This window comes from Brachyhypopomus gauderio, chromosome 6 (assembly GCF_052324685.1).
Source record: "Brachyhypopomus gauderio isolate BG-103 chromosome 6, BGAUD_0.2, whole genome shotgun sequence".
Classification (NCBI taxonomy): Eukaryota; Metazoa; Chordata; class Actinopteri; order Gymnotiformes; family Hypopomidae; genus Brachyhypopomus; species Brachyhypopomus gauderio.
Genome location: NC_135216.1, coordinates 8974286 through 8993581, shown reverse-complemented (window position 1 = coordinate 8993581; position 19296 = coordinate 8974286). Strand labels below are relative to the sequence as shown.

General features: G+C 37.0%; 1 protein-coding gene across 4 annotated transcripts in view; it reads right to left on the bottom strand.

Moving 5' to 3' along the window:
* Nucleotides 1–19296, bottom strand: part of LOC143516731 (uncharacterized) — a 40108-nt gene that overhangs the window by 18550 nt on the left and 2262 nt on the right. For all 4 annotated transcript variants that reach the window (XM_077008515.1, XM_077008518.1, XM_077008517.1 and 1 more), the window contains exon 4: nucleotides 315–18610. In XM_077008515.1, coding sequence (XP_076864630.1) covers nucleotides 315–18610 — 18296 coding nt within the window. The remainder of the gene's footprint in view (nucleotides 1–314; nucleotides 18611–19296) is intronic.

The window sequence follows — 19296 nt, the reverse complement described above, 5'->3', positions numbered from 1 at the left end:
TTCTCCAAATCATTCTTCATAGCATCAACTTCTTTCTGTGTAGATTCCATTACTTGCTCAAAGTCTTGTCTCTCATGCAGCAATCTTTCGTTTTCCAGGTCAATATGATCTTGTTGAGCATCTAATTTTGCCTTCATTTCATCTAGCTCATTCATCAATTTTGTTGTAATGTCTTTATCCTTTGAAATGTTTTGCCTCTCCATTTGATTTGCTCTCATTAAATAATCAATTTCTTCCCTCTCCTTCTCCAATTTCTCCGTGTTATTTTCAATTTCTTCTTTCTGCTTTGCTATCTCAGAGGCCATTTTCTCCAGCTCGTCATTCTTTCTGGTTGTTACTTCAACAAGAATCCTGTTTTCTTCTTTGTCTGTTTCAAGTGTGGCCACTATTTCCTCCAATTTTTTCATGTCACTCCTGGCCTTCTCCAAATCATTCTTCATAGCTTCAACTTCTTTCTTTGTAGATTCATTTACTTGCTCAAAATCTTGTCTATCTTGCAGCAATCTTTCGTTTTCCAGGTCAATATGATCTTGTTGAGCATCTAATTTTGCCTTCATTTCATCTAGCTCATTCATCAATTTTGTTGTAATGTCTTTATCCTTTGAAATGTTTTGCCTCTCCATTTGATTTGCTCTCATTAATTGATCAATTTCTTCCCTCTCCTTCTCCAATTTCTCCTTGTTATTTTCAATTTCTTGTTTCTGCTTTGCTATCTCAGAGGCCATCTTCTCCAGCTCGTCATTCTTTCTGGTTGTTACTTCAACAAGGATCCTGTTTTCCAATTTCTCTTTGGCATTTTCAATTTCTTCTTTTTGCTTTTCAAGTTCAGCCTTAATGTTATCCAGAATATTTTGTTCTTTCTTTATTTCTTTCAGATTTTCATTCAGAAATATCTGTTTCTGATTCAGTCCAGCCTCTCTTTCATCGAGTAACATTTGACTGCTCATTAACTTGCTGTTGAATTTCTCCATTTCGTATTGATCTTTTTTCACTTGCAAATCCATGATTTCTAATTCTTTCCACTTCTTCTCCATGTCTTCTTTTTCTTTGTCCATCTCTTCTTTGCATCTCCTTATTTCCCTCATGTCTTTTTCAAGAGATTCTCTCTCCTGTACCAATGTCATTTTGTCAGTGAGCTCCTTTTCCTTGTCCCCTTTGATTTGCGATTTCAATTCCTCAACTGTCATCTGTAACTCCAGCCAATTGCTATTGAGCTCAAGGTTCTCAGCTTCAAGAAGCACTTTCTTGGTCTCAAACTCTTTGAGTTCCTTTGCTCTTTCAGCAGCTATCTTGTCCAATTCTTCACTCTTTCTGCACATTTCCTCTTCAAGAATCCTGTGTTGCTCTTTTTCATGTTCTTGTCTGTTCACAATATCCATTCTGGCCTTCTCTAAAGCATTCTTTGAATCATTAACTTCTCTTTGCATAGATGCATTTGACTGCTGTAAAGTATTTCTCTCATCTTCTAGTTTTTGCCTTTGAAGATCAAAATCATATTGCTTAGCTTCCAACTTGGTCTTCATTTCTTCCACCTCATTTTTCAGTTGGCTTGTAAAGTCTGGACTCAATCTCATGCTTTGCTTCTGTCTTTCAATTTCATTCGCTTTTTGAGTAAGATCCTCTCTTTCCTGTTTCACTGTCTCATTCATCATTTTAATTTCTTGTTGTTTTTCATCAAGTTCAGCCCTCGTCTTTTCCATTTCCTTCCTCTCCTTTGTTATTTCATTCAGCTTTTCCACCAGTAATTTATTTTCTTGGCTTAGATCTTTCTCTTTTTGGTCCAATAAAACTTTTTCGGTTACTAATTTGGCTTTGACTCTCTCTAATTCTTCTCTCTCCCTTTCCATTTCATCTTTCATCATGTCTACTTCTTGCCGCCTCCTTGCCATGTCTTCCTTTTCTTTACCAATCTCTTCTTTCTGTCTCTGGATCAAGGTCATTTCTTTTTCAATTTCCTTTCTCTTTTCTTCCATTCCTATTTTGTCAATTTTCATGTTTTCATTTTGTTTTAGTATTTGCATATGCAACTCTTCCTCTTTGCTTTGTAACTCTAATCTTTTATTTTCAACTTCATATTTCTCTTCCTGAAGAATGCTTATAGTTGTGTCAATGTCTTGTTTCTGCTTTGCTATCTCAGAGGCCATTTTCTCCAGCTCGTCATTCTTTCTGGTTGTTACTTCAACAAGAATCCTGTTTTCTTCTTTGTCTGTTTCAAGTGTGGCCACTATTTCCTCCAATTTTTTCATGTCACTCCTGGCCTTCTCCAAATCATTCTTCATAGCTTCAACTTCTTTCTGTGTAGATTCCTTTACTTGCTCAAAGTCTTGTCTCTCATGCAGCAATCTTTCATTTTCCAGGTCAATATGATCTTGTTGAGCATCTAATTTTGCCTTCATTTCATCTAGCTCATTCATCAATTTTGTTGTAATGTCTTTATCCTTTGAAATGTTTTGCCTCTCCATTTGATTTGCTCTCATTAATTGATCAATTTCTTCCCTCTCCTTCTCCAATTTCTCCTTGTTATTTTCAATTTCTTGTTTCTGCTTTGCTATCTCAGAGGCCATCTTCTCCAGCTCGTCATTCTTTCTGGTTGTTACTTCAACAAGGATCCTGTTTTCTTCTTTGTCTGTTTCAAGTGTGGCCACTATTTCCTCCAATTTTTTCATGTCACTCCTGGCCTTCTCCAAATCATTCTTCATAGCTTCAACTTCTTTCTTTGTAGATTCATTTACTTGCTCAAAATCTTGTCTCTCATGCAGCAATCTTTCGTTTTCCACGTCAATATGATCTTGTTGAGCATCTAATTTTGCCTTCATTTCATCTAGCTCATTCATCATTTTTGTTGTAATGTCTTTATCCTTTGAAATGTTGTGCCTCTCCATTTGATTTTCTCTTATTAATTGTTCAACTTCTTCCCTCTCCTTTTCCAATTTCTCTTTGGCATTTTCAATTTCTTCTTTTTGCTTTTCAAGTTCAGCCTTAATGTTATCCAGAATATTTTGTTCTTTCTTTATTTCTTTCAGATTTTCATTCAGAAATATCTGTTTCTGATTCAGTCCAGCCTCTCTTTCATCAAGTAACATTTGATTGCTCATTACCTTGCTGTTGATTTTCTCCATTTCGTATTGATCTTTTTTCACTTGCAAATCCATGATTTCTAATTCTTTCCACTTCTTCTCCATGTCTTCTTTTTCTTTGTCCATCTCTTCTTTGCATCTCCTTATTTCCCTCATGTCTTTTTCAAGAGATTCTCTCTCCTGTACCAATGTCATTTTGTCAGTGAGCTCCTTTTCCTTGTCCCCTTTGATTTGCGATTGCAATTCCTCAACTGTCATCTGTAACTCCAGCCATTTGCTATTGAGCTCAAGGTTCTCAGCTTCAAGAAGCACTTTCTTGGTCTCAAACTCTTTGAGTTCCTTTGCTCTTTCAGCAGCCATCTTGTCCAATTCTTCACTCTTTCTGCACATTTCCTCTTCAAGAATTCTGTGTTGCTCTTTTTCATGTTCTTGTCTGTTCACAATATCCATTCTGGCCTTCTCTAAAGCATTCTTCAAATCATTAACTTCTCTTTGCATAGATGCATTTGACTGCTGTAAAGTATTTCTCTCATCTTCTAGTTTTTGCCTTTGAAGATCAAAATCATATTGCTTAGCTTCCAATTTGGTCTTCATTTCTTCCACCTCATTTTTCAGTTGGCTTGTAAAGTCTGGACTCAATCTCATGCTTTGCTTCTGTCTTTCAATTTCATTCGCTTTTTGAGTAAGATCCTCTCTTTCCTGTTTCACTGTCTCATTCATCATTTTAATTTCTTGTTGTTTTTCATCAAGTTCAGCCCTCGTCTTTTCCATTTCCTTCCTCTCCTTTGTTATTTCATTCAGCTTTTCCACCAGTAATTTATTTTCTTGGCTTAGATCTTTCTCTTTTTGGTCCAATAAAACTTTTTCGGTTACTAATTTGGCTTTGACTCTCTCTAATTCTTCTCTCTCCCTTTCCATTTCATCTTTCATCATGTCTACTTCTTGCCGCCTCCTTGCCATGTCTTCCTTTTCTTTACCAATCTCTTCTTTCTGACTCTGGATCAAGGTCATTTCTTTTTCAATTTCCTTTCTCTTTTCTTCCATTCCTATTTTGTCAATTTTCATGTTTTCATTTTGTTTTATTATTTGCATATGCAACTCTTCCTCTTTGCTTTGTAACTCTAATCTTTTATTTTCAACTTCATCTTTCTCTTCCTGAAGAATGCTTATAGTTGTGTCAATGTCTTGCTTCTGCTTTGCTATCTCAGCGGCCATTTTCTCCAGCTCGTCATTCTTTCTGGTTGTTACTTCAACAAGGATCCTGTTTTCTTCTTTGTCTGTTTCAAGTGTGGCCACTATTTCCTCCAATTTTTTCATGTCACTCCTGGCCTTCTCCAAATCATTCTTCATAGCTTCAACTTCTTTTTTTGTAGATTCATTTACTTGCTCAAAATCTTGTCTCTCATGCAGCAATCTTTCGTTTTCCACGTCAATATGATCTTGTTGAGCATCTAATTTTGCCTTCATTTCATCTAGCTCATTCATCATTTTTGTTGTAATGTCTTTATCCTTTGAAATGTTGTGCCTCTCCATTTGATTTTCTCTTATTAATTGTTCAACTTCTTCCCTCTCCTTTTCCAATTTCTCTTTGGCATTTTCAATTTCTTCTTTTTGCTTTTCAAGTTCAGCCTTAATGTTATCCAGAATATTTTGTTCTTTCTTTATTTCTTTCAGATTTTCATTCAGAAATATCTGTTTCTGATTCAGTCCAGCCTCTCTTTCATCGAGTAACATTTGATTGCTCATTACCTTGCTGTTGATTTTCTCCATTTCGTATTGATCTTTTTTCACTTGCAAATCCATGATTTCTAATTCTTTCCACTTCTTCTCCATGTCTTCTTTTTCTTTGTCCATCTCTTCTTTGCATCTCCTTATTTCCCTCATGTCTTTTTCAAGAGATTCTCTCTCCTGTACCAATGTCATTTTGTCAGTGAGCTCCTTTTCCTTGTCCCCTTTGATTTGGAATTGCAATTCCTCAACTGTCATCTGTAACTCCAGCCATTTGCTATTGAGCTCAAGGTTCTCAGCTTCAAGAAGCACTTTCTTGGTCTCAAACTCTTTGAGTTCCTTTGCTCTTTCAGCAGCCATCTTGTCCAATTCTTCACTCTTTCTGCACATTTCCTCTTCAAGAATTCTGTGTTGCTCTTTTTCATGTTCTTGTCTGTTCACAATATCCATTCTGGCCTTCTCTAAAGCATTCTTCAAATCATTAACTTCTCTTTGCATAGATGCATTTGACTGCTGTAAAGTATTTCTCTCATCTTCTAGTTTTTGCCTTTGAAGATCAAAATCATATTGCTTAGCTTCCAATTTGGTCTTCATTTCTTCCACCTCATTTTTCAGTTGGCTTGTAAAGTCTGGACTCAATCTCATGCTTTGCTTCTGTCTTTCAATTTCATTCGCTTTTTGAGTAAGATCCTCTCTTTCCTGTTTCACTGTCTCATTCATCATTTTAATTTCTTGTTGTTTTTCATCAAGTTCAGCCCTCGTCTTTTCCATTTCCTTCCTCTCCTTTGTTATTTCATTCAGCTTTTCCACCAGTAATTTATTTTCTTGGCTTAGATCTTTCTCTTTTTGGTCCAATAAAACTTTTTCGGTTACTAATTTGGCTTTGACTCTCTCTAATTCTTCTCTCTCCCTTTCCATTTCATCTTTCATCATGTCTACTTCTTGCCGCCTCCTTGCCATGTCTTCCTTTTCTTTACCAATCTCTTCTTTCTGACTCTGGATCAAGGTCATTTCTTTTTCAATTTCCTTTCTCTTTTCTTCCATTCCTATTTTGTCAATTTTCATGTTTTCATTTTGTTTTATTATTTGCATATGCAACTCTTCCTCTTTGCTTTGTAACTCTAATCTTTTATTTTCAACTTCATCTTTCTCTTCCTGAAGAATGCTTATAGTTGTGTCAATGTCTTGCTTCTGCTTTGCTATCTCAGCGGCCATTTTCTCCAGCTCGTCATTCTTTCTGGTTGTTACTTCAACAAGGATCCTGTTTTCTTCTTTGTCTGTTTCAAGTGTGGCCACTATTTCCTCCAATTTTTTCATGTCACTCCTGGCCTTCTCCAAATCATTCTTCATAGCTTCAACTTCTTTTTTTGTAGATTCATTTACTTGCTCAAAATCTTGTCTCTCATGCAGCAATCTTTCGTTTTCCACGTCAATATGATCTTGTTGAGCATCTAATTTTGCCTTCATTTCATCTAGCTCATTCATCATTTTTGTTGTAATGTCTTTATCCTTTGAAATGTTGTGCCTCTCCATTTGATTTTCTCTTATTAATTGTTCAACTTCTTCCCTCTCCTTTTCCAATTTCTCTTTGGCATTTTCAATTTCTTCTTTTTGCTTTTCAAGTTCAGCCTTAATGTTATCCAGAATATTTTGTTCTTTCTTTATTTCTTTCAGATTTTCATTCAGAAATATCTGTTTCTGATTCAGTCCAGCCTCTCTTTCATCGAGTAACATTTGATTGCTCATTACCTTGCTGTTGATTTTCTCCATTTCGTATTGATCTTTTTTCACTTGCAAATCCATGATTTCTAATTCTTTCCACTTCTTCTCCATGTCTTCTTTTTCTTTGTCCATCTCTTCTTTGCATCTCCTTATTTCCCTCATGTCTTTTTCAAGAGATTCTCTCTCCTGTACCAATGTCATTTTGTCAGTGAGCTCCTTTTCCTTGTCCCCTTTGATTTGGAATTGCAATTCCTCAACTGTCATCTGTAACTCCAGCCATTTGCTATTGAGCTCAAGGTTCTCAGCTTCAAGAAGCACTTTCTTGGTCTCAAACTCTTTGAGTTCCTTTGCTCTTTCAGCAGCCATCTTGTCCAATTCTTCACTCTTTCTGCACATTTCCTCTTCAAGAATTCTGTGTTGCTCTTTTTCATGTTCTTGTCTGTTCACAATATCCATTCTGGCCTTCTCTAAAGCATTCTTCAAATCATTAACTTCTCTTTGCATAGATGCATTTGACTGCTGTAAAGTATTTCTCTCATCTTCTAGTTTTTGCCTTTGAAGATCAAAATCATATTGCTTAGCTTCCAATTTGGTCTTCATTTCTTCCACCTCATTTTTCAGTTGGCTTGTAAAGTCTGGACTCAATCTCATGCTTTGCTTCTGTCTTTCAATTTCATTCGCTTTTTGAGTAAGATCCTCTCTTTCCTGTTTCACTGTCTCATTCATCATTTTAATTTCTTGTTGTTTTTCATCAAGTTCAGCCCTCGTCTTTTCCATTTCCTTCCTCTCCTTTGTTATTTCATTCAGCTTTTCCACCAGTAATTTATTTTCTTGGCTTAGATCTTTCTCTTTTTGGTCCAATAAAACTTTTTCGGTTACTAATTTGGCTTTGACTCTCTCTAATTCTTCTCTCTCCCTTTCCATTTCATCTTTCATCATGTCTACTTCTTGCCGCCTCCTTGCCATGTCTTCCTTTTCTTTACCAATCTCTTCTTTCTGACTCTGGATCAAGGTCATTTCTTTTTCAATTTCCTTTCTCTTTTCTTCCATTCCTATTTTGTCAATTTTCATGTTTTCATTTTGTTTTATTATTTGCATATGCAACTCTTCCTCTTTGCTTTGTAACTCTAATCTTTTATTTTCAACTTCATCTTTCTCTTCCTGAAGAATGCTTATAGTTGTGTCAATGTCTTGTTTCTGCTTTGCTATCTCAGCGGCCATTTTCTCCAGCTCGTCATTCTTTCTGGTTGTTACTTCAACAAGAATCCTGTTTTCTTCTTTGTCTGTTTCAAGTGTGGCCACTATTTCCTCCAATTTTTTCATGTCACTCCTGGCCTTCTCCAAATCATTCTTCATAGCTTCAACTTCTTTCTGTGTAGATTCCTTTACTTGCTCAAAGTCTTGTCTCTCATGCAGCAATCTTTCATTTTCCAGGTCAATATGATCTTGTTGAGCATCTAATTTTGCCTTCATTTCATCTAGCTCATTCATCAATTTTGTTGTAATGTCTTTATCCTTTAAAATGTTTTGCCTCTCCATTTGATTTGCTCTCATTAATTGATCAATTTCTTCCCTCTCCTTCTCCAATTTCTCCTTGTTATTTTCAATTTCTTGTTTCTGCTTTGCTATCTCAGAGGCCATCTTCTCCAGCTCGTCATTCTTTCTGGTTGTTACTTCAACAAGGATCCTGTTTTCTTCTTTGTCTGTTTCAAGTGTGGCCACTATTTCCTCCAATTTTTTCATGTCACTCCTGGCCTTCTCCAAATCATTCTTCATAGCTTCAACTTCTTTTTTTGTAGATTCATTTACTTGCTCAAAATCTTGTCTCTCATGCAGCAATCTTTCGTTTTCCACGTCAATATGATCTTGTTGAGCATCTAATTTTGCCTTCATTTCATCTAGCTCATTCATCATTTTTGTTGTAATGTCTTTATCCTTTGAAATGTTGTGCCTCTCCATTTGATTTTCTCTTATTAATTGTTCAACTTCTTCCCTCTCCTTTTCCAATTTCTCTTTGGCATTTTCAATTTCTTCTTTTTGCTTTTCAAGTTCAGCCTTAATGTTATCCAGCATATTTTGTTCTTTCTTTATTTCTTTCAGATTTTCATTCAGAAATATCTGTTTCTGATTCAGTCCAGCCTCTCTTTCATCGAGTATCATTTGACTGCTCATTACCTTGCTGTTGATTTTCTCCATTTCGTATTGATCTTTTTTCACTTGCAAATCCATGATTTCTAATTCTTTCCACTTCTTCTCCATGTCTTCTTTTTCTTTGTCCATCTCTTCTTTGCATCTCCTTATTTCCCTCATGTCTTTTTCAAGAGATTCTCTCTCTTGTACCAATGTCATTTTGTCAGTGAGCTCCTTTTCCTTGTCCCCTTTGATTTGCGATTGCAATTCCTCAACTGTCATCTGTAACTCCAGCCATTTGCTATTGAGCTCAAGGTTCTCAGCTTCAAGAAGCACTTTCTTGGTCTCAAACTCTTTGAGTTCCTTTGCTCTTTCAGCAGCCATCTTGTCCAATTCTTCACTCTTTCTGCACATTTCCTCTTCAAGAATCCTGTGTTGCTCTTTTTCATGTTCTTGTCTCTTCACAATATCCATTCTGGCCTTCTCTAAAGCATTCTTCAAATCATTAACTTCTCTTTGCATAGATGCATTTGACTGCTGTAAAGTATTTCTCTCATCTTCCAGTTTTTGCCTTTGAAGATTAAAATCATATTGCTTAGCTTCCAACTTGGTCTTCATTTCTTCCACCTCATTTTTCAGTTGGCTTGTAAAGTCTGGACTCAATCTCATGCTTTGCTTCTGTCTTTCAATTTCATTCGCTTTTTGAGTAAGATCCTCTCTTTCCTGTTTCACTGTCTCATTCATCATTTTAATTTCTTGTTGTTTTTCATCAAGTTCAGCCCTCGTCTTTTCCATTTCCTTCCTCTCCTTTGTTATTTCATTCAGCTTTTCCACCAGTAATTTATTTTCTTGGCTTAGATCTTTCTCTTTTTGGTCCAATAAAACTTTTTCGGTTACTAATTTGGCTTTGACTCTCTCTAATTCTTCTCTCTCCCTTTCCATTTCATCTTTCATCATGTCTACTTCTTGCCGCCTCCTTGCCATGTCTTCCTTTTCTTTACCAATCTCTTCTTTCTGACTCTGGATCAAGGTCATTTCTTTTTCAATTTCCTTTCTCTTTTCTTCCATTCCTATTTTGTCAATTTTCATGTTTTCATTTTGTTTTATTATTTGCATATGCAACTCTTCCTCTTTGCTTTGTAACTCTAATCTTTTATTTTCAACTTCATCTTTCTCTTCCTGAAGAATGCTTATAGTTGTGTCAATGTCTTGTTTCTGCTTTGCTATCTCAGCGGCCATTTTCTCCAGCTCGTCATTCTTTCTGGTTGTTACTTCAACAAGAATCCTGTTTTCTTCTTTGTCTGTTTCAAGTGTGGCCACTATTTCCTCCAATTTTTTCATGTCACTCCTGGCCTTCTCCAAATCATTCTTCATAGCTTCAACTTCTTTCTGTGTAGATTCCTTTACTTGCTCAAAGTCTTGTCTCTCATGCAGCAATCTTTCATTTTCCAGGTCAATATGATCTTGTTGAGCATCTAATTTTGCCTTCATTTCATCTAGCTCATTCATCAATTTTGTTGTAATGTCTTTATCCTTTGAAATGTTTTGCCTCTCCATTTGATTTGCTCTCATTAAATGATCAATTTCTTCCCTCTCCTTCTCCAATTTCTCCTTGTTATTTTCAATTTCTTGTTTCTGCTTTGCTATCTCAGAGGCCATTTTCTCCAGCTCGTCATTCTTTCTGGTTGTTACTTCAACAAGAATCCTGTTTTCTTCTTTGTCTGTTTCAAGTGTGGCCACTATTTCCTCCAATTTTTTCATGTCACTCCTGGCCTTCTCCAAATCATTCTTCATAGCTTCAACTTCTTTCTTTGTAGATTCATTTACTTGCTCAAAATCTTGTCTATCTTGCAGCAATCTTTCGTTTTCCAGGTCAATATGATCTTGTTGAGCATCTAATTTTGCCTTCATTTCATCTAGCTCATTCATCAATTTTGTTGTAATGTCTTTATCCTTTGAAATGTTTTGCCTCTCCATTTGATTTGCTCTCATTAATTGATCAATTTCTTCCCTCTCCTTCTCCAATTTCTCCTTGTTATTTTCAATTTCTTGTTTCTGCTTTGCTATCTCAGAGGCCATCTTCTCCAGCTCGTCATTCTTTCTGGTTGTTACTTCAACAAGGATCATGTTTTCTTCTTTGTCTGTTTCAAGTGTGGCCACTATTTCCTCCAATTTTTTCATGTCACTCCTGGCCTTCTCCAAATCATTCTTCATAGCTTCAACTTCTTTCTTTGTAGATTCATTTAATTGCTCAAAATCTTGTCTCTCATGCAGCAATCTTTCGTTTTCCACGTCAATATGATCTTGTTGAGCATCTAATTTTGCCTTCATTTCATCTAGCTCATTCATCATTTTTGTTGTAATGTCTTTATCCTTTGAAATGTTGTGCCTCTCCATTTGATTTTCTCTTATTAATTGTTCAACTTCTTCCCTCTCCTTTTCCAATTTCTCTTTGGCATTTTCAATTTCTTCTTTTTGCTTTTCAAGTTCAGCCTTAATGTTATCCAGCATATTTTGTTCTTTCTTTATTTCTTTCAGATTTTCATTCAGAAATATCTGTTTCTGATTCAGTCCAGCCTCTCTTTCATCGAGTATCATTTGACTGCTCATTACCTTGCTGTTGATTTTCTCCATTTCGTATTGATCTTTTTTCACTTGCAAATCCATGATTTCTAATTCTTTCCACTTCTTCTCCATGTCTTCTTTTTCTTTGTCCATCTCTTCTTTGCATCTCCTTATTTCCCTCATGTCTTTTTCAAGAGATTCTCTCTCTTGTACCAATGTCATTTTGTCAGTGAGCTCCTTTTCCTTGTCCCCTTTGATTTGCGATTGCAATTCCTCAACTGTCATCTGTAACTCCAGCCATTTGCTATTGAGCTCAAGGTTCTCAGCTTCAAGAAGCACTTTCTTGGTCTCAAACTCTTTGAGTTCCTTTGCTCTTTCAGCAGCCATCTTGTCCAATTCTTCACTCTTTCTGCACATTTCCTCTTCAAGAATCCTGTGTTGCTCTTTTTCATGTTCTTGTCTCTTCACAATATCCATTCTGGCCTTCTCTAAAGCATTCTTCAAATCATTAACTTCTCTTTGCATAGATGCATTTGACTGCTGTAAAGTATTTCTCTCATCTTCCAGTTTTTGCCTTTGAAGATTAAAATCATATTGCTTAGCTTCCAACTTGGTCTTCATTTCTTCCACCTCATTTTTCAGTTGGCTTGTAAAGTCTGGACTCAATCTCATGCTTTGCTTCTGTCTTTCAATTTCATTCGCTTTTTGAGTAAGATCCTCTCTTTCCTGTTTCACTGTCTCATTCATCATTTTAATTTCTTGTTGTTTTTCATCAAGTTCAGCCCTCGTCTTTTCCATTTCCTTCCTCTCCTTTGTTATTTCATTCAGCTTTTCCACCAGTAATTTATTTTCTTGGCTTAGATCTTTCACTTTTTGGTCCAATAAAACTTTTTCGGTTACTAATTTGGCTTTGACTCTCTCTAATTCTTCTCTCTCCCTTTCCATTTCATCTTTCATCATGTCTAGTTCTTGCCGCCTCCTTGCCATGTCTTCCTTTTCTTTACCAATCTCTTCTTTCTGTCTCTGGATCAAGGTCATTTCTTTTTCAATTTCCTTTCTCTTTTCTTCCATTCCTATTTTGTCAATTTTCATGTTTTCATTTTGTTTTAGTATTTGCATATGCAACTCTTCCTCTTTGCTTTGTAACTCTAATCTTTTATTTTCAAATTCATCTTTCTCTTCCTGAAGAATGCTTATAGTTGTGTCAATGTCTTGTTTCTGCTTTGCTATCTCAGCGGCCATCTTCTCCAGGTCGTCGTTCTTTCTGGTTGTTACTTCAACAAGGATCCTGTTTTCTTCTTTGTCTTTTTCAAGTGTGGCCACTATTTCCTCCAATTTTTTCATGTCACTCCTGGCCTTCTCCAAATCATTCTTCATAGCTTCAACTTCTTTCTGTGTAGATTCCCTTACTTGCTCAAAATCTTGTCTCTCATGCAGCATTCTTTCGTTTTCCAGGTCAATATGTTCTTGTTCAGCATCTATCTTTGCCTTCATTTCATCTAGCTCATTTATCATTTTTGTTGTAATGTCTTTATCCTTTGAAATGTTGTGCCTCTCCATTTGATTTTCTCTTATTAATTGTTCAACTTCTTCCCTCTCCTTCTCCAATTTCTCTTTGGCATTTTCAATTTCTTGTTTCTGCTTTGCTATCTCAGCGACCATCTTCTCCAGGTCGTCATTCTTTCTGTTTGTTACTTCAATAAGAATCCTGTTTCGTTCTTTTTCAAGTGTATTATTTTCTTTTCTAATTTCACGTCTTCGCTCCTCTGATTTTTGTTGTTCTATCTGAATCCTTCCATTCATTTTATTCTCAGACTCAAGTTTTACACCCTCCATTTCAGATGACGTCTTTTGCCAGTCTCTCTGCTCTATTGCTGTATGCCTGATCTTTTTATCTCCTTGTATTCGATGATGAGCTTCTTCCTGAAGCTGCTGTAATCTTTTTCTTTCTAGAAGTGTAGTATTTCTTAGTAATTGCACATCATCCATCTGTTGTTGTACTTTTACTTTTGTAAGTTCTAATTCTTTCTTTTCTACTCTAATGCTTTCCATCTCTTTTTCCAACCATTTTCTTTTTCTTAATATCTCTGCATTTATTTGTTCTAGGATACCCTTTTTCCTGTCAATTTCCTCTTTGATCTTTCTGACATTTTTTCTGTCATATTTCTGCTTTTCAAAAGTTTGTTCTTTCCTTTCTATTTCTGATGTTATCACATCCAGTTCATTCTTTCTCTCTCTCAGCATGTCTTCCATGTCTTTTGCAATTTGCTTTTGCCCCTGTGTAACTCTTAGAACCATTTCTAGATCGTGCTTACACATCCGGAGTTCTTCGTTGACTCTGGTAAGTTCTTCTCTTTGCTTTTGTAACTGTCCTGCTGTAGTTTTTATGTCTTTATCCTCCTTTGTTGTGTCCTCTGTCATTTGTCTTTTGAACAATTGTTTTTTGCTTTTCATATCCTTTTGTGTAGATATGTCATGTGTTACTTCATCCAACACCTCTTGCTCTTGCTGCAGGTTTGCAGTTGTGATATCTGGTTGTTCTCCCTTTATGTCACATTCAGCTGTCCCAATAATTCTCGTTTCTTTGTCTATTCTCCAAATAGTTCCCATTTCCTTGATGTTTGCAAGATTTTCTCTGATTTTTTCAATCTCTTGAATCAACCATTGTATTTCAGTTGTCACTTTCTCTCTGTCTTCTGTCTCAGTTTTGCTCATATCAATTCTTTGTTCCATGTCAGTTTTTAAATTCCGCACCATGTCTATGATTCCCACAACCTCTATAGTCAGTTTTTGTATCTGTACTCTTGTGTCTTCCTGATCTAAATTTCTATCCACTTGCATGAAGAGTTCAAAATAATTTCTTGCACTTTTAATTTCTTCTCTCATCTGTTTAAGTTCATAACTCTTTCCTTCAATCATCTCTTTATCCCGTTGTAGTCCTTGTCTGGCCTTTTCTATCTCAATTCTAACTCTCTCCATCTCGTCTTTTTTTCTCATAACCTGTCTCACCTTCTGATCAAGCTCTTTCTTCTCCACATTAATCTCAGTCCTCAAGAGTTCCAGTTCCGTCATCTCATGTCTTATTTTCTGAATCTGGTCTTTATCAAACACGTTTTTCTCCTTCTCAGTTTCCTGAATCTCCACCTGCGTTAGATCCAGGCCTTCTTTTCTCCTTCTGGTCTCCTCAGCAAGACCAACTATACTATCCCTCTCTCTTTGAGGTTTTGCAGCCATCTCCTGTTTTTTTAGTCTTTCCTGTGATTCCTGATTCAACTTCTCAGTCGTGTCCTCAACTTTTCTTATTACCTGGGATTTCATCTGCTCTGATATTTTCTTCTCGTGTTCAGTCATTTGTTTTTGGAATTCTAGATCATTTTCCACTCTGATCTTCCATTGTTTTACAGCTTCATATTCCAGTTTTATGCTTTCCAGTTTTTCCCTTTCATTCTTCAATTCTTCAATTAGGCCATCGTGTATTTTTTGTCTTTCCATAACAATTTCAGATTTTAGCTCCTCAAGATCATCTTTCTCTCTCCTATTGATATCCTGTATACTTTTTAATTGTTTTTCTTGTACACTTATGTCATTTTTTATTTTTTCGAGCTCCCACTTCTCAGTACTGTTAGCTGTTTGCGCCTCTTCAATTTCCCTTTGCTGCTGTTGCAGTTTGTTCTGTAGTCTTTTCAGTTCTTCATCTTTAAGTTTGAGTTTATGTTGATCATCCTCTATAGTTTGTCTTTGTGTTTTGATATCAAAACTGAGCTGAGTTAGTCTTTCTTTCTCTTGCTCCAATTCCATTCTTAGCACCTCTTCTTTTTCTATGTCTTTTAAATGTTGAGCATGTTGGTCTTCCCTTGCTTTCTTTATTTCTAACTTTGTCTTTTCTAATTCATTGATTTCCTTATTCAAGATATCTCCTCTGCCCTCTCTTTCCTGGATATTTATTTTTTCTTTATGTTGCCGCTGCTGAATTGCAGCTTGTTTACGTTCAAGTTCATCTTCTCTCAGCTTTACTTCTTTTTTCAGTTGCACTAAATTACTTTTTTGCAAAAGAATTTCGTCGTGCAGTCTTTCCAGTGCCTCCCGTTCTTTCTCAAGTTCTTTCTTGATCATTGTGGTTTTATCTTCCTTGTAGGTCTCTTTTGTTGTTATATCAGCTATACTTCCCCAGTCTTCAGTTTGAACCTGCATATCTGATTTCAGTGTCACCACTGTATCCAATGTTTCCTCCATATCCCTTTGCGTATTTGCCTTCATCAGCTCTCTCTTCTCAGTCATCCTTAACACTTCTTCTTTTCGTTGCTCCAGCTCATGTCTTTGTTGCTGTATCTTGGCACTCATGACTTCCAACTCTCCCTGTTCCCTGAGAATTTTTTCTTCCTTGTATTTTAGGTATCTAGTTTTTCGTTGCACCTCAAACTTCAACATTCTCAGCTCTTCCTTTTCCCTCCTGATGACTTCCTTGTTTTGCTCCATTTCTTTTTTAAGCCTTCGAAGTGCCTCTTGGATGTGTTCGATTTCTGCAACAAGTCTCTGCATCTCCGCATTCATCAGCTCTTTGTCTGACGCTTCTACTCGATTTTCCCTCATCCCATTTTCTATGTGAAACTTTGTATTCCATACCATTTCTCTGGTTTTCTCAATCTGATCAATCAGATCAATGATCTCTGCATTCATCTCTTCTTTTCCTTCAAGACCTAGATCTCTCTCCACAGCACTAACCTCAAATTCCTCTTGTGCTCTCTGGCTATCAGCCTTAACACTTTCCATTATATATCTCTCTTTCTCAGTCTCAAATCTTTTACGTAGCATTCCTCCTTTTGATCGTTGAAACTCCTCTCTCATTCTTTCCATTTCGTCTTTTTTTCTCATGTCCCGCTTTATTCTCTGATCAAGCTCTTTCTTCTTCCTGTCCATCTCTTTCTTCATGATTTCTATCTCTTCCATCTCTCTCTTTGCCCTCCACATCTTCTCCTCCAGTCTCTCTCGCTGTTGTTGTATTTCACCTTTGATGTGTTGCATCTTTTCCATCTCAATTTTTGCTAGTTGCATTTTAGATTCAATTTCGTCTTTCTGCCTCAACATGTCAACCCTCATCTGCTCCACTTCATCTCGCTCACTCTTAGTTTCTGCTATTTTGTTCTCAACCTCCTCTCTCTGTCTTTGCAGGTCTTCCTTCAGTTGTTCAAGTTTATCTATTTCCTGCTTGGCCTTCTCCATTTTGGCTTCGACATCATCCCTCTGTCTAGTTAACTCCGCTTTCATATCTTGAATGTTCCTCATCTCAGTCTTCATCTCTATTGTCTTTTTATTAATCTCCTCCTTTTCCTTCAGAAATGTGTCTCTGTCCTCTTTTTCTCTTCTTTCGGCCTCATCCCACAGTGTCTCTATTTCTTGTCTCAGTCTATTTAGTTCGTCCTTAACTTTTTCATAGGGCTCTATCTCTGTTTCCATCCGAATCCTCTCTAAATGTTCTCTTTCAAGATCAATTTCTTCCTTCATTTGCCTTATCATATCTTCTGCTTGTCTGGTCTGTTCTAGTTTTTTTGCGATATCTTCTCTTTGCTCCCGAATCACAATCATCATCTGCTCTATTTTTTCTTTGTCTTGACTTGTGGCCTGTCTGCTTCTGTCTGCAGCAGCTTTCTCCATCTCTAGTTCAACCCGGAGCCTATTGAGTTCTTCTTTTTCTCTCTGTCGCTCAGCCTCTTGTTCTAGATCATTTTTCATGGTCTCATACTGCTTCTTTTCTAGCTCCTCTTTCTTCTCTTGTATCTGGATCTGAAGCTGTTCCAGCTCTTGTTTATATGTTTCCATCTCCCCTGACAGCCTTTCCTGAATGACCATTTCTCCCTGAAGTGTAATTTTGGTTTGCTGAGCATCCTCTCGCCCATGCTTTGAATATGGTAACATCTGCTGAGCAGTGTTATTTTCTGTGTCCCTTATTTGTTGCAGTGCTGTCTGAGCTCTTTTGAGCTCGTCGTGTATTTGCTCTAACTCTTCTTTCTTTCGCTGTATCTCAGCTCTTTGCTCTAACTCCTCTTTCGCTGTTTCATATCTTCTCTTTTCCATCTCCTCTCTTTGCTTTTTCAGCAGATGCTCTGTCTCCTTGGCATTACGCTTGACTTCATCTGCCTCATCTTTGGCTCTTTTTGCTGCTGAAGATTTCATTTCAATTTCTGCCATTGAAATCCGAAGATAATTTTTCATTTGGCTAATTTCGATTAACTCTTGTCTGATTCTCTCTTTATCTCTCTGAATGTCTTCTTTCTCTCTGTCTATCTCATTTTTAACATTCGCTAACTCCTCAAGCTTTTCTTTCGCTTCCTCCAACTTTTGAGCTGCAGCTTCTCTGTTCTCTGTGGTTTGAGTTCTCAGTATTTCAAGACTCTCTCTCTCTTGCTGTATCTCTTTCTTGCTCATCTGTATGTCCACTTTGACTATCTGGAGCTCATCCCTCAGCTCTTCAAGTCTCTTCGATTCTTCTTTGCTCTTCTCAACCTCTTCCTTTGCCTTCCGAACTTCAGATTGTGCATTTCTCAGTTCATCTTTCTCTCTTTGGACTACAGACCTCTGTTCCAGTTCCCCCTTCTCTATTTCGTTCCATCTTTGCTCCACGTCCTCTTTCACTCTGTCTATGTTATATTTGATCTGTTCTAGTTGCTCGATCTGCCTCTTAATGTCATCCCTCTTCCTTTCTAGATCTTTCCTTTCCTCTTTGATCTCAGCTCTGGTTCGCTCCATCCTTTCTTTAGCCTGTTTAGTCTCCTCATCCTTTTTTTCTATTTCCTGTTTTTGCATCTGTAGGTCAGTCTTAGCTTGCTCCATTTTCTCTGTCTCGTGCCTTGTTGCATCACGACAACTTTCCATTTTCTCCTTGGCCTGCACAAGTTCATACTTAATCATTTCTACGTTCTGTCTCTCTCTAATTATTTCATCAGACTTGTTTTCCAGTACCTTCCTCTCCATCTGCAGGTCAGCTCTTATTTGCTCAATCCTGTCTTTTTCTTGGTTTATCTCCTCCCTTTCCTGGTTTATCTCCTCCCTTTCCTGGTGCATCTTTTCTCTGTCATGTTCTAGAGCTCTCCTCATTTGTTCCACCATCTTCTCTAGCTGTCTTTTCTCCTCCGTCATCCTGGATAATTTGTCCTTCTGTCTGTGGATTCTTTCCTTCAACCTTTCAGTCTCACTTCTCTCGTGTTTTGTTCTTTCCCAAAGTTTCTCAATGTGCTCTATGGCCTGAATCGTTTCCAATCTTCTTCTCTTCAGCGAGTCTTTCTTTGTCTGTCCATCATCCGTTTGTCCACACTTATCATCCTCCTTTTTCTTTTCTCTGGAAGATGGATCCATTTCTGTCTGTGTATGCTTGCTGTTTCGTTGTCTCTGTTCTGTTGAAGAAGCACTTTGGCTTAGTTAAGGTTTATTTCCCAAATTGAGAATCTGAATGTCTTTGTCTTAAACATCTCACTATAAATCCCTGTACTATAAAGACATTTGGGTTCTCAGGTTCAGGTTTTGACACACTGGCCTAAAAAGAATGGACTGTTTCTAGTTTCCTGTTTTGGTTTGTTTTTTTTTCACAGTTACTGCATAACTAAAGCAAAGTTGGTTAATTCTGAAATTGAATACAGGCAAAACTACATAAGCAAGTTCCATAACAGTGAGTTAGAGTGAAGGGTTAAGTCTTGAGAGATATCAGAGGCATCAGACATAGTTAAGTTGCCATATTTGTCAATTGTGATTTTCGCCCCAATCAAAATGTGTCCTCCGCATTTACTCATCTGTGCAGTTAGAACACACACACACACACACACACACACACACACACACACACACACACACACACACACACACACACACACACTAGTGATTACTAGAGGACTGTGGTGCACATGTGCCCAGAGCAGTGGGCAGCCCTAGCCCGGTGCCTTGGGAGCAGTTGGGGTTAGGTGTCTTGCTCAAGGGCACCTCAAGACATACCTGTGTTTTGCAGTTAGGAATATAGGAAGAATCTCATTTAATCAATGTACTAATCATATGTGGCTAATTTTCATTCAATGATAATGTAAAGACA